The sequence below is a fragment of the Terrapene carolina genome, unplaced genomic scaffold (assembly GCF_002925995.2).
Source record: "Terrapene carolina triunguis isolate 2854851 unplaced genomic scaffold, T_m_triunguis-2.0 Scaffold165, whole genome shotgun sequence".
NCBI classification, from domain to species: Eukaryota; Metazoa; Chordata; order Testudines; family Emydidae; genus Terrapene; species Terrapene triunguis.
In genome coordinates, this window is record NW_020664516.1 from 2,250,308 (window position 1) to 2,273,939 (window position 23,632).

The 23,632-nt window shown below is 52.4% G+C and overlaps 1 protein-coding gene across 1 annotated transcript in view; it reads right to left on the minus strand.

Annotated features, from left to right (window-relative positions):
* The window catches only part of LOC112119564 (hydrocephalus-inducing protein homolog), a 360,821-nt gene that overhangs the window by 92,294 nt on the left and 244,895 nt on the right, over positions 1 to 23,632 (minus strand). Inside the window, 12 exon segments of the mRNA XM_029912025.1 lie at positions 5,895 to 6,052; positions 7,973 to 8,148; positions 10,404 to 10,429; positions 10,536 to 10,704; positions 11,414 to 11,653; positions 13,124 to 13,273; positions 14,243 to 14,434; positions 14,593 to 14,720; positions 16,674 to 16,810; positions 18,054 to 18,187; positions 20,244 to 20,374; positions 21,822 to 21,999. Of these exon segments, the coding sequence (XP_029767885.1) occupies positions 5,895 to 6,052; positions 7,973 to 8,148; positions 10,404 to 10,429; positions 10,536 to 10,704; positions 11,414 to 11,653; positions 13,124 to 13,273; positions 14,243 to 14,434; positions 14,593 to 14,720; positions 16,674 to 16,810; positions 18,054 to 18,187; positions 20,244 to 20,374; positions 21,822 to 21,999 (1,819 nt within the window).

Genomic DNA, 23,632 nt, shown 5'->3' on the forward strand with positions numbered 1-23,632 from the left:
TGTACGCCCGGTAGATAAGCTGCTTGACGCTTGATCACATGAGTGATGAAGAATTCCCATAGACGAGTCGCCGCTCAACAAAGACGGGACGAGTAGGCCCCACCTTGTCTGTTGATGTAACACATGGTTGATATATTGTCCTTGAGAACTGAGATTGTTTTGTTTGTAATATGGGGCAGGAACGCCTGACAAGCTAGGCAGTCAGCTCTGAGTTCCCTGATATTGATGTGGACCGAAAGTTCCTCTTGGGACCACAGATCTTGTGTCCTGAGATGTCTTAGGTGGGCTCTCCAACCTAGCACTGAGGCATTGGAGACCAAATGTGCGGACAGTTGACACCTTGTGAAGGACACTTCCTTACATAGCACCCTGTGGACTAACCACCACTCCAGGGAGTTGAGGCCTTGAGGTGGCACACTGAGGACCCTGTCCAGATGATGTCTGGAAAGGGAGTACACTGTGCCCAGCCGGGCCTGGCGAGGTCTGAATCTCAGCCTTGCATGCTGTACTATGTATGTGCAGGAAGTAGGCTTAAACACATTCTAACGGTCGTAGTCAGATGTGCCTGCAGGGAGCGTATTAATGATGAGATTGATCAGAAACTGTCCTCCAGAAGATGGGTTCTTGCCAACGTCAAGCCGAGAAATGCCCCAATGAACTCTATTCTTTGAACAGGCGTTAGGGTTGACTTCTGAACGTTTATCAGAAGACCCAACTTTTGGAAGGTTGATTGTATGAGTGCAATGTCGGACTCCACTTGCACTGGGGACCGGCCTTTGATGAGTCAGTTGTCCAAACACAGGAACACGTGGACTCCTCTTTTCCTCAGAAATGCTGCTATCACTGCCATTCACTTGGTGAAGACTCACAGAGCGGCTGAAAGACTGAATGGCAGGGCTGCAAACTGGTGATGCCCGTGGTTCACCACAAACCTGAGAAATCTTCTGTGGCCCTGAAATATCAAGATGTGGAAATATGTGTTCAAGTTGTACAGTATTTGATTAAAATATGACCATGCAAATCATTGTTGCTACCATTGTTATATAATTGCAACAAAACTTATACAAAGTGTGATTCATGGCCAGAAAAGGGTTAAGCATCCTGCAGGATCATTCAACCTTTACAGACATGTTAGAAAAGTATGCAAATTGTAATTAGGGCCATTCCATGCTAGATAGGCTAGAACTTTGAAATGCAAACCTGTATTGTTAGAGAATTGGAGGTGATACTAATTGTATGTGATTACTTATATCCTGTAAAATGTTAGCCATGTAAACAGACAGTTCCTGCTGTCACTATAGCTATTGATTCAGAGATCAAACGGGAATATTAACATTTAAATGAACTGTAAACATGGATATCGCTGTGTTCGTCTCTCTTTGAAATGTACAGCAAACCACCTGAGAATGATGGAAAACAAGCAATTGCCTTATGTTAATCTGTATAGATAATTACCCTCGATGCTTAGGAAATGGGTCCACTTCAAAGTCCATATGAGTGCCTATTGTTCACCTAAGGACTCTGAGCTGTCACATGAAGGCCTGAAACTGTATAAAGATGCCTTGGGTTCCAACCCTTTTTATCTCAGATCTGCGTGATGCTTCATGCAGTTAAGCTTACGCCCAAGATTGAGATCTCCAGTCCTAACCTGGAATCACCCTGAATATGAACATTGGACTATAACCTATGGACTATTTCTGAAAGAACTCTTTGCAACGACAAAGATCACCATTTATACTATGAATCTGAATCTCAAGAACTCTACTCATGTCTGTATGTATATTGATCTTTTAACCAATACTCTCTCTTTTATTTTTTAATAAATTTTAGTTTAATTAATAAGAATTGGCTGTAAGCGTGTATTTAGATAAGATCTGGAATATTCATTAACCTGGGAGGTAATGTGTCTGTTCCTTTGGGATTGGTAGAACTTTTTTATATGATGAATAAGATTTTCAGTAATCCTCATCATATTTGACTTGGTTGTCTGGGTTGAGGCCTGAGGCTGGGTTACTTTAAGGGAACCGTGTTATTGGCTTCTGGGTAACCAGAGAGGTATTACAGAGGCTGTTTTGTGCTGGCTTGGTGAATCTAAGTATTGGAACATCCACCAGCTTTGGGGATTGTCTGCCCCATTCTTTTCAGTTCACCCTAAGTGAGTGACTTCAGTTGGCTCCCCCGGGACTCTGGTTCATGCAAGTCAAGGGCGGCATACCAATCCCCCGGATCTAGAGACAGGATGATGGACACCAGGGAGACCATGCAGAACTTCAGCTTTTCTAGGTATCAGTTGAGTCCACGCAGATCTAGGATCTGTCTGAGACCCCTTGGCTTTGGGGATCAGAAAGTAGTGGGAATAGAACCCCTTTCCCCTTAGCTGTAGTGGAACTTCTTCCATGGCTCCCATCCGGAGAAGCAATTGCACTTCTTGCTCTAGCAGAAGCTCATGAGAAGTGTTCCTGAAGAGGGATGGGGAAGCTGGATGGGAAGAAGGGGTAGAAATAAACTGGAGGGTATACCCCGACTCTACTGTACTCAATACCCAGCGGTCGGAAGTAACCCGTTCCCAGGCCTTGAGGAAGTGGGAAAGGCGGTTGGAGAAGATAGGGGACGGATCCTGGAGCTGTGGGTTTGGTATGCCGTCCTCGAGCATCTCATCAAAACAAGTGTCTCGAGTTGCCTGAGTGGTGTAGGACTGATTGAGAAGGCCTTGTGGAGGAGGAGGATGGAGGTGGCCTGTGTGCGAACCCCCTGTTCCTTCTCCTCCTCTAATCATGACGTGGCTGCTGGGGGAAGTAGCAGCCATATTGCTGGGGCCTATATGGTCTCCTAGGCTACACAGGGTTGTGCAACCCGAAGGACTTTAGTATCACCCTGGAGTATTTAAAGCTGTGGAGCCTCGCATCAGTTTGTTCTGAAAAGAGCGAAGGGCTTTCAAAGGGCAAGTCCTGCAAAGTCTGCTGAACCTCCTGCGGGAGCCAGGATGTCTGTAAGCGTGAGCTCCTGAGCCGCAGAATCAGCCGCATCCAGGCTGCTTGCAGGGAGGCTCCGACAACCGACTTGCCCTCATCCACAAGAACTCCTGCTGATTGTCCTGGGGGAGTTTGTCTTTAAATCTGCTCATAGTCTCCCACATATTAAAATCACAGTGACCCACCAGAGCCTGCTGGTTTGTTATGTGAAGTTGAAGACCTCCCGTTGAATACGCTTTCCTCCCAAGCAGGTCCAACTTTTGGGGGTCTTTTGCCCTTAATGTATGTCCCGTCTGGCCCTGAGGGTCCCTCTCGTTGGTGGCTGCCACCATGAGTGATCCAGGGGGAAGGGGAGAAAATAAAAATTCAGAGCCCTGGGCAGGCACAAAGTATTTCTGCTCAGTTCTCTTGGCAGTGGGTGGGGCTTGCCAGAGGACCTTGATGGACTTCATAATTGCCTCATGCAGTGGAAGGGTGACTCTTGCAGGCGTTGTTGCTGCCAGGAAGTCCAAGAAATGTTGGGATGGTTACTCAATGGCCTTTGCCTGTAAGCCCAGATTGGAGGCCACCCGCTTCAGTAAGTCCTGGTGGGCCCTTAAATCGTCCTGAGAAGGAGACAACCCCTTTGACACCACTTCTTCCTCTGGTGAAGAAGAAGAGGAAAGGGCACGAAAAGCTGTCCCCACCTCCAGCTCTTCCTCTGCCTGGGGAACCTGTGCCTGCTGATCGGCACTGACTTCGGTACCGGATTGTGCACTGGGTTGTGTGCTGAGTCCAGTGACCGGCTTGGTACCGGGGCCAGCCCTCTGCATGTGTACCAGCTGATGCTTCCAGGGTCCCTCGGTGCAGCACCAGCGGCGCCCTACTCTCTTATATGACTGAGTAGGAGCACCACGAGCTAGAGCTTTGACTCAGGGGAAAGCCCCAGGGTTCCAGAAAGGCCATTGCGTGGGAATCGATCCCCATGGATCCCGGGGCCAGGCGCTCTGTGACAACATTGCACTGGTGCTCCCAGTCACTGATGGGCACGGGGAGTGGTGTTTGTAGCGCCGACAGTCCCGTCGGTGCACGGAACAGGGTCCCGAGTCCCACCTTGAAGAGGACCAGGAGCGACGAGGAGCAGGGAGACCACGGTGGTGCCGATTCTCCTGGTGCTGGGGAACAGTGCCGCAGCGATGTCGCAGGTGAAGCGATCAGGATAGGCTTGCCCCTGGAAAGTGGTCTCAGCACCAGTCTGGAACTAGTGTAGACCTCCATGCCACCGGGTGGTGCCGGAGGCGCTGCATCTTGGCTGCCAGGTGATCCTGGTATTGGCAGAGTCAACAAGTGTCTCTCCACCAGCATGGAAGGGACTGCAAATTGGTCAGCATGGTGCTGCAGGGCGGTTGCTCCCTTTGCGGGGTTTGCGGTACCGCTGTGGCTGTTGGGAGCGGTGGTTGTTGCCGTGCTGGAGAGGGAGAGCGGCCCGCCCCAGGGCTTGCTATCTTGGTCTCCTTTCTCGCCTCCCTCCGGTGCCGGCGAATAGCTCTTTTCATGGTGTCTATGATGCCTCTTCTATATCATCCGGAGGTGCACTATGCACCAGAGCAGATGTGCTCCGTGCCGAGTCGGATCTCAGCTCTGAGGTCAGTCTTAGCACCGCCTCCATTGGAGTCTCGCTGCCTGGTCCTTTTGCATGCGGGGTTTAAACTCCTGACAGATTTGGCAGCAGTCTGTCCTATGGCCCTCCCCCAAGTACTCGAGGCAGCTCAAGTGTGGGTCACTGGTGGGCATAGGTTTCCCACAGGCGGAGCACGCCTTGAACCACAGCGACTGAGGCATGCCCTGATACCAGGGCCGGGGGGAGGGCGGGACCTCCTTTCCAAACGTGGAGAGGTGTCCTACTATAACACACTAAAGCTTACTAAAATTAATCTAACTCATAACAACTATTTACAGCTAGATGAAGAGAAAACCACTCTAATGTTTTGCCAAGGGAGAGGGGAGTTTCAACAGCCATCGCGGGCAATAAGACGGAGCATGGGTTCAGCAGGCCTCTTATACCGGCACCCGGGGGCACCAGAGCCAACCCGACGGATACCACTGGGGAAAATATTCCCGACAGCTGTGCTCGGGCGCGCACCCACCCAAATCGGAATGGACACATGCATGCACTCGAAGAAGAACTAGTGTAACTTACACACAAGGCTATGGAAGATGGGAGGGTCTGGGAAAATGATGTCCCTTAGAGCATCAGACAAAGCACCAGAGGAGGCTTTATCTCTAGCCTTCCACTAGCTGCTTTTCTTGTACACGCCTAGCTTCTTCCCCCATGTCAGTGACCCCTGTTTTGCACACCCATGGAATGCCAAATCCGTGCGTCACCATTTACACCTCTCTTCAGACCAGCTGCACTGAGATGTCTTTCCCCACTAGATGGGGTGTAGTTTGTTCTCACCAAGCTGATCCTGGTACAAATTGGGGCAAAGGGTGTTTGTTTGTTATTTGAAAGGAAAATTCAAAGTGCACTCAGGCATAATCCTCCCCAGCTCCCTTCCCCAAAGATGGGGCCCTCCACTTCCAGGGTTTGGAGCTGCCATGTCTGCTCCACTGCGGCCTAGTGTCTGCCAAAAATTCTCCTCCCACCTATACTAGTGTAATCACAACTAACTCCATTGATGTGAAAGGTGTTATGCTAATGTCAGATAGGGGTAACTGAGGGGAGACTCAGGCCCAACTTCCCATCTCAGAGTGGGACTTTTATTTTCTCCATCTCAGGCCCAGCTACCACCGGTTTGGATCTTAGTCTCCTACCCAGCTCCAGGCCACGCGGTGAAGACAATCAGAAAGAATTTGTCATTGATGTAGCAACTGAGATCATTTTTTCTGCCTTTGCCTTCATCTCCCACCATCCTCCTGGCCAGAAGAGAACAGTCTCTGCACCTGTAAGGGGAGCGCCATGGATTATGATGACAATGCCTCTGCGGTTTCTGGCTGCACGACCTTCTGGAGAGATATCGATGCCAAGGTGGCGTGCGATGGCTCTGGAAATTGGGTTGTTGTCTAGTTCTCCAACAGCCTCTTTGCAGCTGCCATCAATGCTTCGCTGATACTCTACCACAGAGAAACAAGGGGTCAGATGACTCTTCCAGATGCCAGTGTCTCAGAGAATCCTTCCCCATTCCCTAACAGTGCACTCAGTGCTTTGGGAAAGTCCTCAGGAAAAGGACACTCGCCAAGTGGGGACAACAAGGCCTCAATCCTGCCTTCAGCTAAGGGTGCTCAGACATTCCTGGGCGCTCCCTGGTGTCCTCTCAGAACATCGTCTCACTGCTGCAAGTGTCCCGGCTGCTGGAAGGTAAGTGAACAGGGTGACAGAGCGGGGAACGAACAGCCAGTCTGTCGGCCATAAACACTCAAATGGTTCTGCCTGCTCTGTCACACCCCAATACACCCCACTATCCAACAGCACCACAGGAAATGACATCACACTGACTGCCTGGCAGCACCTGTGGATTTGATCCCAGGGGGTATGAAGTATAATTACCAGGCACATAGCAACAGACATTTAATGCAGTCATAACTCTGGGGATTGAACGTGTGGACCAAGCAAATAATTTGCTATGGGAGTCAGACTGCTGAGGCCCTGCAGGAATCCTCTGCAGTTTAATGATCTCCAGCAGAGAGCTGTTTTCCTCTTCTGCTCAGTCAAATGGTTAAGAAAACACAACACAGGGAGATTTGACTGTGAAGGTTATTTTCATGGCCCTTCTATGAATCGACTGCAGTGTTTGCAAACAATCATTTGCTTCTTTACAGCTCCCAGCTTCTTCCCTTACTAGCCCTCTGAGTGCCAGACACCTTGGCTCGTGACACAGTAAGCAGCTGTCACACACACGACAGTGACAGAGCTGCCCTTGCTGGAATGCTCTGGACTGCCATGCAGGAGACCCACACTCAAATCCTGGTGGTGGGCTCAGTCTCCAAGTGTCCAGAGCTGAGAATGATGGCGAAGCTGGGCACTGGCAGGGAAAAGCACCTCCCATGCTTCAGTAGTGACCTTTCTGGTCAACAGAGAAGTGGTGATATGAGGGAGTGAGGCAGGAGTTTCAGACTGCCCCCCAGAGTCAGTGGCAACGTCCACTGTAAGGAGAAGGGGAGTTAACATGAAGCAAATGGAAGGATCCTGAGGGGTCCAGCTGAGAGTCTGGGGACCCTGTTCGGGAAAAGGAAAGGATCCCAGACTACGTTACATGGGTGCAAAACCACAGATCTGAGAGGGTGCGGATTTTGCACAACCAGAGAAAAAAATCCCGCTCCGCCTCCACAGCCAGGGAGGAGCCTGGGTGCAGTAGGATGGGTGTGGTTCTGTGGAGTGAGGGGAAGGCAGGATTTTGGGAGCTCACTCAGGAGATCCTCCTGTTTTTGTGCACAGTGGAGCAGGGCCGGCTCTGGCTTTTTTGCCGCCCCAGGCAAAAAAGCCTCCCCCCGCCCCCCCCGCAGGGGAGGGCGGCGAGCCCCACCGGGGCTCCGCTCTCCCCGGCGGCGAGCCCGGCCGGGGCTCCGCTCTCCCCGGCGGCCAGAGGCAGCGCCGGGGGGAGGGCGGCGAGCCCGGCCGGGGCTCCGCTCTCCACGGCGGCCAGAGGCAGCGCCGGGGGGAGGGCGGCGAGCCTGGTCGCGGCCCTGCTCTTGGGCCGCAGCACTGCGCTGCCCCCCTCCAGGTGCCGCCCCAAGCACCAGCTTGCTGGGCTGGTGCCTGGAGCCGGCCCTGCAGTGGAGCTTGGAGTGGCAGGGCAGAGTGGGCCAGGCTGAGGCCAGTGAAACCATTGCCCCACGGATCCACTGGCCATCACCCCCGTGACCCTCCAGCCTGGCAACATAGGCATGACGTAGAGGAGAGGATTTGAGGATTTCAGAAGGTGACAGCTTAGGAGGCCAAGTCTGCGGTGAAATGATTGAGGGAATACACGAATCCTCTCAGGGCCATTCCCACCGTGATGGATGGTGAACTGTTGGAGAGCTGGGAGTGGTTACCTAGCCCCTGTCCTTTTTCAGCACCTTCCTCCTCCTCCTCCTCCTCTTCCTCCTGCTCGAATTTAGACTCCACCTTGTGAGAACGGCTTTCCTCAAACACGGAGATGGAGGGAAAGATGGTGATAGTGGTGGAGGCAGTGCGTGTGGTCCCAGAAGGGTTTTGCTTCATTCTGCGCTCGGAGAGAGATGGGTTCTCTTCATCATCTACTCAGGGGGAAGGAGAGGGAGGAAGAGGAGGGAAGGGAGGAGAGATTGAGTGCAGGAAGACAAGGCGGTACTTGGCTATTTACCATTTGACATTTGTTATTGCCTTGCTGTACAAGCTAGGTTCAGGCAATGCCTAAGCCACATGCAGTCCACTGCCCCTGGGGGAATTTCACCTCACGGCTTTTCCTCAAACAGCTCTCTTTGACTAGGGACTCTTTGTGGTCAATCACATAATATGATTTCTGCCTCAGTATCGGGTGACTGAAACTTTCACAGCTGGAGAGCAGCTAGTACAAAATGATGAAAGCACATAACAGCCCTTGCAGCAGGAATTTTTGGTCAAATGTTCATTGGGCATGTCTACAACTACTGCAGTAATTACTGGAGTGGTTCATGGCCACACTGCCCTTCTTCTGTCTGTGGTGTGTGTCCTCGAGGGGCAGTGTGGGGGGCTGAGAGCCTGGGCTCCCCCCCGGAAGCTGGGCTGCTCCCGGGGCTCTCAGATCCCTGCTCGGGAGCCCAGGTGCTCTCACTTCCCGCTGCCGTGCTCCCTGCAGGGGGCGTGGAGTAGAGAGCGGGGTGGGGGCAGCCCTTGGGCTCCTGGCAGGGAATGGGGAGCCTCGGGGAAGCCAGGACCCCAGGGGGCAGCCCGGCTTGGAGCGTGGTGGGTGCAGCCTGGCAGGGAGCCTGGGGGAAGCTGGACTCTAGCTGGAGCTCCTCTCCCCCAGCTTTCCTGTTTATTTCATGGCTGTAGCATGGAGCTGTGAAAGTGACGAGAATGACAGCCAACAGCCGGTGTAAGTAACCCGCAGTGTCCACAGGGACACTGCGTTGGCCTAACTACTCCGACATAAGCCCCACGCCTCTCGCGGAGGTGGCGTTCTGATGTCGCTGAGGCAGGGCAGGAGCAAGGCTGGAGTGTGTACGCTGACACGGTTAGGTCAACATAAGCTGCTTTATGTCGACCTAACACTGTTACGTAGACCAAGCCATAGGTCTGTGGACATCTCCATTCAGACCCATCAGTTGTCCATGTATTCACAAGTAATAAATAATACAATCCCGGGAAGAACAGTGAATTAGATCAGGGCTTTCATTTGCAAACATTCACACCAAGCTTTTAAAACTACAGAGCTCTATTTTTTGTATACGTTAGAGTTTGATTTATTGCCTAGAAAGCTTCACTGTCCAACCATGTAGAGCAAATCAGCAAGTAAAATAGCAGGCAGGTGTATAGAGTGAGCATGCTCAGAAATCTGACCTCATACGTGCTTCTCAGCCTTTTCTATGTTTATAACTAATTCCTGTTTAACAGACCAGAGGAATTTGGTGCACACAGAGCAATCAGCCACCAGCTGAACTGAAAAGCAGTGCTCTTCACGGTGTGAACATAGTGGGGAAATACATGCACTAGATTGCTAAAGCCTGCTGGCCTGTATTTCTCATGCACTTGCAGTGTGGTAGTGACTCATTACCTGTAACTGCACATGGTTCAGGTAAGTCTCTGTTGAGAGATGTGTTGTGTCCTATCATGTGAGAGGCAGGGCTCTTCCTCCACAGCCAGGGAGGGGCATGGATGGATGCAGTAGGATGGGTGTGGTTCTGAAGAGTGAGGGGAAGGCAGGATTTTGGGAGCTCACTCAGCGGATCCTCCTGTTTCTGTGCACAGTGGAGCTTGCAGTGGCAGGGCAGAGTGGGCCAGGCTGGGGCCAGTGAAATCATTGCCCCACTGATCCACTGGCCATCACCCCCGTGACCCTCCGCAACATAGGCATGATGTGGAGGAGTCTCTTGTACAGGCGGTCAGACTAGATGATCACAATGGCCCCTCCTGGCCTTTGAATGGACGAATCTATTATTTAAGGTAACAATGGGTGGGAAGAGCCAGATCTGGGTGGGCATGAAAAGAATCCATGAAATCCCATCACTGGGGCTCTGGCTCCAGCACTACACAGGAGTCTAAAGGGCTGGATTCTGCTCTCAGTCCATTACACTGCAGTCCAAGGGGGGAGTGACAGCAGTGGTGATGTACACTGAGCAGATGGGGCCTACGGCTCCTCTCATAGCCTGTAAATCAGGAGTGACTCGTCAGAGTCCACGGAGACCCACCAGTGTAAGTCAGAGCAGAACTGGGACCAGTGGGAACGGCTGGCTGCTGCAGACAAGGCCTGCTATAGAAGGCCAGCTAGTACATAGTTTCCATGCGGATACCTGGGTTTCCTCCACCAGCGTTTGCACTCACATTTAGCCTTGGGGAAAATCCTAGACACAGCTAAGGTCAATGCTGGACAGTTCTGTTCCTTGAAAGTCTAGAACAAGCTGCCCTTTGTTCAGAGTCCTCACCGTTCTCTTGGCCTATTGCCTCCATCATTTTGGCCTTAGCTTGCTCATCTGGAATCCTCTTCTGGTCTTTGTAATACTCCAGCACCTCCGGAGGCAGCTTCTCACCTGGGATGCGAGGGGGCAGCAGCAGGGTGTTATGGGAATCGTAGCCCTTCAGCATCCGCAAAATCTGTGGCCAAAAAGAAGAGAAGCCACAGGCATAGGACACGCTTCCAGGAATCCATTCCCTCCTCCCCCAGGGTGCCTCAGAGAGAGCCCAGGGGTCTCTCATATCCTCTCTTCCTTCTCCTCTCTCCCACAAAGGCCACGCGTTGTAGAGACCTCCCCTCTAACTGATCTGGGCTGGCCACATACCCCTCTGCAGCCCATCAGCACAGCTGCCTGCATGTGCCGGATGGGGCTACAGAGTAACATGAGGTGCTGGCCTGCTAGGGCTGGACCACAGCCTCCTGCCCCCAGGGGTAAATCAAAGTCAACCTGAGACCCGCTGTGACACCATTCACTTGAAGCCTGCCCCTGGCCCTACGATTCAGTGTGAAAGGTCTCCCACCAGCTCCAAATTGCTCTGCCAGGAGGCGCTGGTGCCACAGGGCAGTGGAGGAGGGAAGGGGGCATGTCTCTGGAATAGTACACGGAGGGAGGGGTTTGTGGGACTAGTGAGTGACTCCAACAGGGATAATCCATGGGAGTTGGGAAGCAAGCAATGAAATGCAGCTACTCCTCGAAGCCAGCATCCCAACTGCTGGCCCTTTGGGCTCTCTGCCTGGTTCGCCTCTAGTGCTTGGTCCCACTTAATAAAGAGTTGGAACTTCAGGAACTCTGAAGTATTCTGAGGTTTTCAGTGACAAGGGGAGTGCCCGGACTCCCTCTCCTCTCACCCTCTCCTCAGTCAGATACTGCTGGTCAAACTCCAAGGAGTAGAACTCAATGGGGAACTTGCATGGGTTCTTCACTACCACCTCTGCCTCATCCCCCACACCATACGGCAGCAGGGGCCCCAGCTCCAGCACTGAGGGTGTGAACTCCAGCCGTGGCTCCAGACCGTATCCAGAGACAAGCAACAGCAGCCGCTCACTGCTCTGGGAGATGTGCACCGTTAGATGGTTGCTGTAGAACCTCTGGGAAGAGAGAGAGAAACCCGTAGGATTCCTTCATGCCCCTTGCTCCACAGAAACACACAGGGCCCAAGTGCACCACTGGCCTATGCGAGATCAAGGCCCCAGGGGCCAATGAAGCTGCACACATTTACTTACATCACCGGTGAATTTGGCCCGTATCTCAGTGTATTTGCATTCAGGCCCCAGGTGGTTCCAGGACCCAGCACTATATCTGGGTACTTGGATAACAAAGCCAAGATGATGTTTTGGGTGATTTCATCCTTGTCCTTGGTGAATGCACAACACAAAACCAGTGGGGAAACGAGGTGTATCCTTAACAGAAAGGCTCAAATGACACACAGTGTGGAGAATGACTCACCTCTTCCTGAAGCAGCACTTGCTGGATCACGCCACCTGAGCATAAATGCTGGGCAGCCCTGCCTCAGAGCAGGGCGAGACCTATGGGAGGGTGGATCAGCCTGCATCTGCCCACCTTCCTCTGAAGCATCTGGCACTGACCACTGTCAGAGACAGGCTACCAGGCTCGATGGCCGTTGGGGTTTCCCCCCTTCAGGGGACAGTTCTCTTAGAGGCAGCCCTGATGGGGAGTCTAGGAGAAAGGTGGGAAGGCTGCTCCCAGGGTGATGGGGCAGCTCTCCCAGTTATAAAAGCCACAGGAAGGGGATCATCAGGGCCGTCCCTAGCAGGGTGCAGGGCCTGGGACAAATCAGCCTCTATGAGCCCCCCTTAACATTTTTATACAGGTGAAATCTGGTGTGTGGAGGGGACACCAATGCTGGGGGGCGAGGGACGATGGAGAGTCACAGGGTTGCACCTGTGCTCGGGGCGAGGGGGCCCCCTATGCTGCGGGGTCCCAGAAAAGGGAAGGGGCTGGGGCGGAAGGGCACTGGATGGGGTCAGCCTGGCACTGGCGTGTTCTGGCGGCACTAGGACGCTGGCGGCTGGTGCGGTGGCGGGCGACACTGGGAGCGGGCGGGGCAGGGCGGAGCGGGGCGAGCTGGGGTCACTGCTGCTGCTGCCGGAGACTGAGCCCAAGCCTCGTGATGCCGAGCAAGAAAGAAATACGACGCGCACTTCCCGCCAGTGAGTGCAGGCCCGACCCCTGCTGCTGGAGCCAGGCGCACTGCTAACTCCTAGCCCCATCCCCGGGCCAGCCTGGCCCCCCAGGCACTCCTAACTCCACCTCACCATGCTGGCCTAGGGCACCCCACACGACACATGCACACTGAAGCAGGGGGGCCCACAAAGCACAGGGCCCAGAGTGGTCGCCCTGATTCACCATACCCAATGGGGGTCATAGAGAAGTGGTAAGATAGCAGGACTTTGCACTCGGGTAGTACTGTTCACTTGTAGATCTCAAAGCTCTTTACTGAAGGGAGCACAAAGGGGGAAACAGAGGCACCAACCCTGGGTTCTCACCACCACACCACCCCGCCTCCCCCTTCTTTGGTAATTACTAGACGATCTCACCTCTTCCACTGGCGCAAACTTGACCTGCACATTGAGTCGCTCCCCTGGAGCCAGCATTCCAGATGAGGGGATCATCTCAAAGATGTGGGGCTTTGATTTGAATTCCTGACGCAGCCTCCGCCGCAGACTGGCTGGCAAGTGTTTATCCACCTGATTGCCCAAACCCAAATGATTAGCTCAGACCCTGAAACACTGCTACAGCCCCAGCCTCCCTAGAACACGGACCAGCCAAGTAGCCAGTCAGAAACAGCTGTTTCAATTAGCCAATGAGAAACACAGAAGCACGTTACAGTTCAGGCTGGGGATGAAGAATGACAAGGAGATGGCCAGGGAATTAGTAGAGAGACAAGGCGCTAACAGATGACAAGTTCCAGACAATCAGAGCCAGCTCCAATTACCCAGGTTCTAAAACCACTTTACTCTTGCTGATAGTTACAAGAAATAAACAGTATGGGTGGGAACTTCAAAACAGAGGAGGGGATGCTGAGAACAGGTCTTCTCCCACCTCCTCCCCCATCTCCAGCTGAGCAATTCCTCCTCTTCTCTCCTCTCTCCAAGTCCCTTAGTGCAGGGACCAGCCGTGGCTGAGGAGGGCTGCGTGAGACTTTCTTCAGAGCTCATCAATGCTGGCCCTTGCTTCGCTACCAGAGGTGCTGCAGAGTATCATTCCCTCTTCCCACAATCCCCTGGGCAGCCTTGTGCTCCCTGCGTCTCCTGGCCTGAGGAGTGACGCATGCGGCTCAGGAATCAAGCACATTCCTGTTTGCAGAACAGAGCATGAAAGGGCGCTAGGCTGTCCCATGATGTTCTTAAAAAGGGAATTCCCACTTGGCTCACAGCTTTGATATTAGCAGCTCAAATGTATCAGCTCAGCAAATGTCATCAGCTGTTTGCCTGTTGGGTCTTAAAATGCACCCAAGGCCTAGTGAGCTGACTGTATTGCTGGAGGAGGCTGGTACTCTGCTGTAGGTCCTGGATCTGCAATCCTTACTCACTGAGTCACTACTGAGGGAAGTGCTACTCTGTGCAGAAAGGGTTGTGGAACTGAGGCCTGAGGGCACAAAGGGGAGCGGCAGTAAAGGAAGGAGGCAGGGACGTCACTGGCTGTCTTTGCTTTACCTTTTTGATGCGCTCATTGCTGGTGACGAACCATTCGCAAGCGACCTGCAGCTGATTGTGGAGCTGGATGGTCTCCACCTGGCACTGCCCACACTGGACGGAGGAGAAGTCCAGCTTGTGGCTGGAGATGCAGAGCGAAGGCATGGTCACCTTGGCACGAAGGCAGATGTGAAACGTCGGGCCAGCCACAACCTGAGTACACAACACAGCCCCCGGTGAGAAGTCTGGAGGAGAACTAACTGCAGACTTCAATCGCGACAGCCTGGGGAAGCTGGGCTAAGAGAGTGACTCAAACCTTTACCAGCAGGGGATGCAGAGTGAAGGCTACGGGGCTGGAGAATACCTCATACCTTGATGGGCAGGAGCACTTCCACATCTCCCAAGGGCAAGTTGGCACTGCGGGGATCAAACCGTACTTCAAACGTTTCTGTCTCACAGTAGGGCAGGTTCTTCACGCGGTCCAGTTCTACGCTGAAACCTTGAACAACAGATAACAAAACCACTTAGAACCTAAGGTCTGCAGAAATCGTAGTGTAACTACGCCTCGCAGCTGTCACAATACAGCCCTCCAGAACTTACTGGTGACAGAGTGACGGAGAGCAGATCCCTCTGCTCCAAAAGCATAGGTACCAGAGGGAAAAGAGAATCTCCATTGGCTGAAAGCACTAGGGCCTATGACACAGCCGGGGCGGCTCCAGGCACCAGCGCACCAAGCGTGTGCCTGGGGTGGCAAGCCGCGGGGGACGGTGTGCCGGTCGCCATGAGAGCGGCAGTCAGGCAGCCTTCGGCGGCATGCCTGCGGGAGGTCTGCCGGTCCCACGGTTTCGGTGGCAATTCGGCGGCGGGTACGCCGAAGGCGCGGGACCGGCGGACCTTCCACAGGCATGCCGCCGAAAGCCACCTGACTGCCATGCTTGGGGCGGCAAAATACATAGAGCCGCCCCTGGACACAGCACAGCAGTTCTGATTCTACTTAGTAGAAACACACACACACACACACACACACACTCATTATAACACAGCAAAGCTGAGCCAGTGTGAACACTTGTACACATCCTGGCTAGTCTCCTGAGTTTCTCATGGTTGGGGATTTATATGAGTGATCCCTGTTAACGCAAAGAGCAACTTTACATACAAAGCACTGCACATCAGAGTGTGGAAATGGAAGTCACTATTCAGCCAGTAAAGCACCAGAAACCCCAACCCACAATAACGGAGCACAGGAGAGACCCATCTGCTCTGCATGTACGTGGGCAGGCCCCCTCACTTTGCTCTTCAGCATCCCAAGTGTTTGGAACAAGTTACTGAGCTGCTGAAATCCCACCTATTCTGACTCTCTTCTGCAGAGATTCCAAATCAGCAGCTCCCTACCAGACACCCCAGAGGTGGCTTTAAGGACCTTTCTCCCAGCACAGTCACTGCTTTCTAACAGGACTTGGCTAAGAACTGGTTGACCCTGTAATTTTAAAGCAAAACGTTGAAAACAAACACCCAGACGTTCTCATTAGTGTTATAAAAGGGGATGATTATTTACTGTTGGTAGCACTGGAGCAGTGAGGGCCCCTAGTGACATATCAGAACCTCATTGTGCTAGGCACTGTACATACACAGAACAAAGTAATCAGAGCCTGGCATGTGAGTCTAAAACGCAGGTTTAATAACAAAATAAGCGCTGTGCTCAAGTCTGCCATGAACGAGGTGTGTCTGTGTGCTCCCATGCTGCAAACCTGCATTCCAGCTATCAGACGGAGGGAGCCCAGGCCACAGGCCAAGCTGCAGCAAGGGGAGGAAAGAAGGAGCTGACTGCAGCAGCATCTAATTCCCTAATGACTGATCCCTGGAGAAACACTGACACTGATCATAAAGGATGACTCTGAGCCCAATCCTGCTCCCATTAAAGTCAACAGTAAAGCTTCCATTGATCACTTAGGGAGCAGGAACAGACTTGATAGAGTCTGGTCTAGATTCTCTCCTGCACTCAGAGCCACTCAGCCCTGGGAGTGGGCTTAGGGGCTGCTCTTATTTATGCCAGTTGGCTATGATCCCTATGGGACCATCGGCCAGCTGAGAATCGAAGGAGCACAGACACGCTCCAACTTTTCCCCACCAACAGGGTGTGTGGGCGGGGCATTGGCTAGGAGCTGGTATGCTGAGAGCTGCCCTGCACCAGGGGAACCTGGCTCTCTGTCCCTCCACCTGAAGTAAGAGTTGGCAGAAAGGCAGCTGGTCGAGTGGCGCGTGGGGTGAGCGTTACTGGACAGAGGAGAGCGTAAGAAACAGCAAGCCCCAATGGGAAGAGGTGGGATTTCCCATAATACCTCTGCACATTCAACAGATTTTGAACTATTGCATCAGACTGAGATGGTTCATTCCAACTTTGATTCCTGCTGCCATTTAGTTAAAGCCCACATAAGCATCTCATCCCCATTACCTGTATCATGCAGGGCCCGTCTGTCTGCATGGAAGGATACAGGAAACTGGCTGGTGTTGGTGATTTTGACAATGTGAGTTCGGATGTTACCAAGAATGATGTAGCCAAAGTCCAAGATGTATTCAGGCAGCTGAGCTCTGAAAGAGTTAACGAGAGCTCAGTTTCAGTCACAGCCTCCTGCTCAGCTGAGCTGCATTTTCAGAGAGGAGCAAGTCCCGTGGTTATAGCACCATTCACTGCTTTGAAAATTCAGCCCTAAGTGCCTAACCCCAGGTCTAAATTCCCAATGATGTGTCATTAACAGCTTGTCTACATGGGCAGCAGTGCATGATTTCTAAAGTACACCAATGTGTTGCATGCTAACTGGCCCATGTGGAGCCTGCTGGCGTGAACTAAAAGGTCCCTAGTGCATATGAACGTAATGCTGGGTCAGCCAAAATTGCTTCAATACATTTCAGTGAAGTTTCTCTGCACTGTAACCATGTTTCACCCATGCCAACGCCCTTAGAATGCAGCCCTCAGCCCCTAGATAGGAGGTGAGGCTCTTCCAAAGCAGGCCCGTTCCTCGTTGGTGCTAGGGCTGCAATTCAGGAAGGCAGCACTATTCTGGAGAGCACTAAAGCATACCAGTAACCCTACGCACATGCTTAGGTGCAGGTGAAGTCAAAAGCACAAGCATGTTCCTGAATCAAGGCGTAGCCGACCAGGGGAGATGTCTTTGTCTCATTCAAGGAGGGGTAATGAGAAGACTTGTTGGTCTGTGCACCCCTGTGATCCCACCAGTAGCCAAGCTCCTTGGGCTAAGTCTTGTCCAGTTGATATCTGTGTAATTCCCAGTTCCTAAACTCAGCAGTGGAACATTTTCCTGCTGTTATGCCCAGTCTGGTCAGCTTGTCATGTGAAGCCTTCTGCTCCATGGCCCATCAGCAGCAATGGTTATTACCCAGTCTGAACTGGTTTGATGGTCTCTGGCTGCTGCCAGTAATGATGCATTAACCTGGCAAAAGGCAATTTGACTTTAATAAATTTGACTGACTCTGCTGGGCTGAGAGCTGGAGACAAAACCAGCCCAGCAACACCAGGAAGATGGAATTGCTGAATCTTTTGCAAGGAATGCTACACATTCCAACCAGCGAGCTGCAGAGGGACCCCCAGGAGTCGGAATCGGAACCAGTCCTGAATTCCAAACTCTGGCACTGGGAGGTGCTGAGCACCTGCAGGTCCCAGCAATGTCAGTGGGAATTGAGGACACTCAGCAGCTCGCAGGAGGTGTGCAGTATCCCACAGGAACAGGCCTTGCTGAGGTGCAGAGCTATTGCCACGTGGTTCTGTGGATGCAGGCACCCTGCACAGGCCAATAGGCAACAGGCCATCACTAACTTGACAAGCTTTCGGCGAGCACGCTGGCTGAGGGTGGAGTCCTCCGTGGGATCAGAGATAATAGCTTTCTGCTGCTCCAGGGCATGTTCTTGTATGAGCAGCCGCTCCACTTCCATCTGCAGCCAAGTGTCAAACTGGGGAAAGCAAAGAGAGTAGCTGGTCAGCAGAAGCCCTCTAGATCAGTGCTTCTCATAGGACCGGCAATTTTTTTTCCCAATGTGCCAGGGACCGGTGCCATATTATTATCCTATTCGACGCTCTTATGAAACTCGCCGCAGATCGGCAGCCGATGGCTTGCGGACCGGCACCGGTCCGCGGACCACCACTTTGAGAAGCACTGCTCTAGAAAGCACAAGCTCTTCCCGGAAGGCAGGCCCCCATTCTCATTGTGTGCAACCTCTGTCATCCCTTCCACAAGGCAAACACCTGTCTCACTGCTGAGTCTGGATGTAGCTCCCCACCAGTCTCCCTACAAGTGCGACAGCGGTGCAGCGCAGTAGCGTAGAAACTTCATACATCCATGGAAGGGTTTTTCTGTCGATGTAGGTAATCCCCCTCCTCGAGCAGCAGCAGGTATGTTGACGGAAGAACTCTACCATCGACCTAGCCATGTCTACACCAGAGGTTACGGCGCTTGGGGGGGTGATTTTTTTCACACCCCCAAGTGACGTAGTGAGGCTGATCTAATTTGTAAATGTTGATCTGGCTGTAGTCTACCAGCAAGCCACCTTGCCTGGAGATAGCATAAGAGGTCAGTCTGGTAAATGACCTGGTTTTCTGTCTGGCTAGTCAGAATTAAAAACTGAGTAGCCAGGCAAATATACAGGCCAATTACCAGACAAGACAGGAAACTTTCAATATTCCAAGCACCTGTCTGTCCCCGGTGGAGGACTGGAATGCACTAAATGGTCACTATTAAAGAGAAATGCAACAGGCCCCTACAAGGGAGGACCACTCCAATCACTGATACAGGCTGGACTGTAGTAAATCTGCTGGCAGAAGGGTGAACACCTGTCTGTCTAACACAGCTAATTGTGGGAGTACAGATTTAAGGTGTGATATGATATGATACAATGTAATGCAATTTTATGTAGGTTTTCCCACCCAGGGAACTATTTTAAATGCTCTTTGCCATCGCCATGAGTCTATACAGAATATGGACTGCAATGCATTGAAAACAGAAAGATCTAGGAACGTAATGATAATCTAGAATTCAACTGAATATCATTACAGAGACCTGAGGGAATCGAGCTACTGATGAGTGGGTATTTGTTGGAGTGGAAAGTCCCACCCAGAGTTGTTTATAACTTCACATTAACCGTTGGGGAGAGGATGAGAAAGAGAACAAACCACACATGACAGATGTGAGTCATGTCACTTCATGCACGTCTGATGCTACCGTGATGAGCATGGTTATAAGAACATAAATAAACAAGACTCTGGAATAGATTCGACTGGAGACTCAAATGGTTCAGTTCTCTACGATCAGGTGAACCTAGAAATATTGGGTCTGAGTAGGACACATAGCCCTCCCCACATCAGCAACCAGCTAAATCCCCATTACCAAACATTGACACCGCCCCAAAGGTTTACCAGCGCTTTACACCGCGGAACGAAGGCATGCTCCCAGCCGGGAAGAGCCACTGCCTGAGCTAATTGAGTACAAGATACCCAAGCTAGCAGAGATCACCTGTCATACAGTACTTCCTTTCATAAGCTTCCAAATGCTACACACCAGTAGCATGCTGAGTGTTGTGCTGCACCAGGCACCTAGAGAACCAGGCACAATGTTTATGCCTTTGTCTCATCCCTCTCTTGGCTGTGCACTTCTTTGGGCTCAGCCCTGCAGTGTTTACTTGCATCTAGTCCTACTGGAAGTCAATGGGACTACTCAGGTCAGTATGGGCTGCAGGGTCAGGCCGTGTATTATTGAGATTGTTACATTTTCTGAAGAGCATTATCTAATGCAACTACAGTAGTTACAAACTGTAGGCACGTTCACCGTGGCAGGTGACTGTGGTGGTGGATAACCTACCAGGGATGCAGCTGCAGTGACACAAACGATACAGTGCCAGTCACCCCGTGGAGGTGGGGGCATTCAGAGTCAGTACAGGCCAAAATAAGGGTGGCTGCAGAGAGGTGTGGTCAGGGCAGCAGGAAGCACTTAAAGGAAACAGCAGCCTTTCTTACCATGGTGCCAGACTGGTCCATGGATGGCTCTGCAGCCATTGCATCTGGGTGGCCAAGTGCCTCATCTCTCTGAGTCTCTCCTTCTATTCTTTGTTTTGCCTCCTTGAGGATATTCTCATACCTTTCATTTCCTGAAGGAGGAACCAATGGGTGGTCAGGAAATAAGCACGGGTTATAGCCAGATTCTACCCCCGTTACACCCAGGAAACCTCGCTGAACCCTACCATGGCCCCCCACCTCTGAGACCCACTGAGGAAAATGCAGGGACAGTCCATACTTCCTTCCCTACAGATTAGCTCTCTCCTCCTGCAGCTCTGCCATCAGTTCTGTTCTCTCCCAATTAGGTCCAGCGCTTATGATCTTTGCTCAACCTCTGACTTTCTTCTTAAAACTCCTCCCCTGGTTCTGTCCTCCTCCCTTCCCATCTAGGAACTTGCTGGTTCCTTCATAATCAAAATAGATACAACTGGCAAGAGCTCCTCCCCTGTCTTCTCCATCCCCTTCCCCTTCCCCATCTTCCCCCCGTCTGACTCTTCTTGTCCCTGGCTCACCTGACATGGCTTCTCCCCGTCCTGATTCCCCCCAGATCTACCTTGCCGACTCCATGTGTTTGCACAACAGTCACTGCCTCTCAATCTTGCTGTCCTGCCTCCAGCTCAAGCTAAGCATGACCCAGAGTGAGCCCCTCATCTTTCCTCGCAGGCTCGCTCCCTTCCTCCATTGTCCTCCCTGTCACTGAAGCAAACAACCTCAATGTCTGATCTGAGTCCTCTCTTCCCCGCACAAACCCCATTCAGGTTATTCCAAAATCCTTTCGGCTTTTCCTCTCCAGCATCGATCAAACCTGTCCTTCCCTCTGCAGCCCTGTGGTTATATCTCTTCTCCATTGCTTCGGGTCTTCTCCTGCCTTGACTAACCCCAGTCTCCTACTCTCTGGCCCCCCACTTCCCTCCCCTTCAGCACATCCCAAATGCTGCTGTGAAAAAGACCTCTCCTCACACACCATGCAGAGCATGTGCCTTCCTCTCTGAATCCCTCCACCGGTCCCATTCATCTTCCTCCTCAATACAAGTGTCTCATTCCCACTGAGCTGTACCCCTCCCTGCCCCCATTCCCTCCTACCCCACAACTCCTTGCTCACCTGGACCCTTTCTGGGCCTCTGTTGTATCACCTGGCTCTCTCAATGGTACGGTCTCTGGGGCAGAGACCACATCCTCTCCTGCATTTGCTGCCATGTCAGTGCTCAATAAATACCACATGCCGATAGCAGCAGTTGACAGGTTGAAGATTTCGTTAACAATCCCTTGAGCCAATAGACTAGGTGGGGCCAAACAACCTGACTAGTGCTAGGATTGAGCTTGCCAAGTTTCTCCGATGGAGTTGCCTGCCATAGCAGGGAGTGGACTCCATGACCCAGGAGGTCCCTGCCAGTCCTATGGTTCCCAGAACCTACATGTTCTTTGGAAGTACGTGGGATGGTGCCCTATGAATGCGAGGCAAGGAAGTACTGGAGAGAGAGCCTTCAGCGAGTGTCTGGAACTGAGCAGAAGAGGGAGTGGTGGGCAGGGTGTCCCTACCTTTGATGTTTCTGGGCAGATCCAGGCAGATCCTGGGGAAGGTTCCCTCTCCTTTCAAGGTGATGCTCTCTGGCTCCAGGTGGGCCACCTGTATCTGGAAGGTCTGTTGGAAGACCTCAGGCACACCAGGCAGGTAATAGACCTTCAGCACTTGTTCTTTTTTGGATTCAATGTAACCCTGCAGCAGGAGGGAGACAGGCAGGACATGGTACCGGGCAGAGAGTTCACTGAACACATGGGGATGCTGCCAAGAGCTGGGGTGGGGGCAAGAGGTGAGGAAGCGAGGGCATCGAGCTGAAGCAAACAGAATGAGTGAAGTTGCTCTCACTGGATTCAAGCGACGTGTTGTAGCTTCCATACACCCAAAAGCACTCATAAGCTCAAGCCTCTGTGTCAGAATACACTGTGAGGCTTACCCCGTCAGACCAGTACTAATGCAGGACTGGATGTGCCCTGGGTGCCTTCAGGGTGCACTGCTGGCTGATTCGGCCCCAGTTGTGGCTCAGAGAGGGGACAGACTATGCCCAACCAGCTCCACAGCCCCAATTTACCCCACTCCCTTTCAGGCAGCTTGCACCCAAGAGGGTAACAGCCAACAGGGATCAGGCCCTGTGCCCCCACCCTCATCCACATTGCACAGGGCTGTGAGTGGGGGAAGAGAGGCTGCCTGTGCCCTTCACACTTGGTCACCCAAGCAGGCCCAGAGCTAGGTGCTAGGCTTGGAAAGTCTTTTCTAGGAAAATACTTCATTCCTGCTGGCAAAGGGGAAGTGTTTTCATTCGCCTGCATGGAATCCTGGGTGTGGCAAACCACTGCAGTAGCTGGGCACATCCAGTAGGTTGCTGGGCCGAAATTGTGCAGGGTGCACATTTCAACACATCCGAAGAAGTGGGTTGTAGCCCACGAAAGCTTATGCTCTAATAAATTTGTTAGTCTCTAAGGTGCCACAAGTACTCCTGTTCTTTTTGCGGATACAGACTAACACGGCTGCTACTCTGAAACATTTCAACACAGCAACTTCCTGGAGAAGCTCACCCAGGGCAGCGAGAGGAAGGGGGGCCGAGTGGCTAAGTTGCTAGCCTGGACTGGGGAAACCCAGGTTCAATTCCTTTCTCCCTTACTACCTTCCTGTGTGACCTTGTGCCAATCAGTGAAGGTATGTCTGTCTTCACAGCAGCTGGGAGCTATAATTCCCACCGCAGGTAGATGGACCGACATGAGCACCCTTACAAATAGCAGCGTGGCCCAGGTGGCCCAGGCTAGCCACCCACGTATGGAGCTGGAAGTGCTGAACGTGGGTGGCAAGCCCACGCTGCTGCAGCCAGGCTGTTGTTTTTAGGCACTAGGGGATTACACTTCCCAGCTGCTGTGCAGATGTTCCCTTAGTCTCTCTGTGCTGCAGTTCCCCATCTGTCAAAAACCGGGGCGAAGAGCACTTCCCTGCCTCACCAGGGTGCTGTGAGAATAACGACATGACGCTCAGATACGAGCGCTATGTAAGTACATGTGACAAAGCGTGGCGTCACCTAGAACCTACTGTCCCTGCCAAACCCCAAACCCCGTTCCCTAACATGGAGCTTTTATTGTACCTCCCCCACTCCCCGCTCCACCAGTTAACATCCAGGGCCCGATTGTCACTAACGAGAGGCCCATTTGCACAACCACCACTGCCTGCACACTTACAGCCCGTGCGTGAGTAAATCAGGCATGATGCCTGTGCTCTTGACTAGATAAGGGATGGCTAGCAAGGACTCTGGCCATCACTTTAGGAACACAAGGGCCTGAATGTGTGGGGAAGTTTTGCTTGAGTT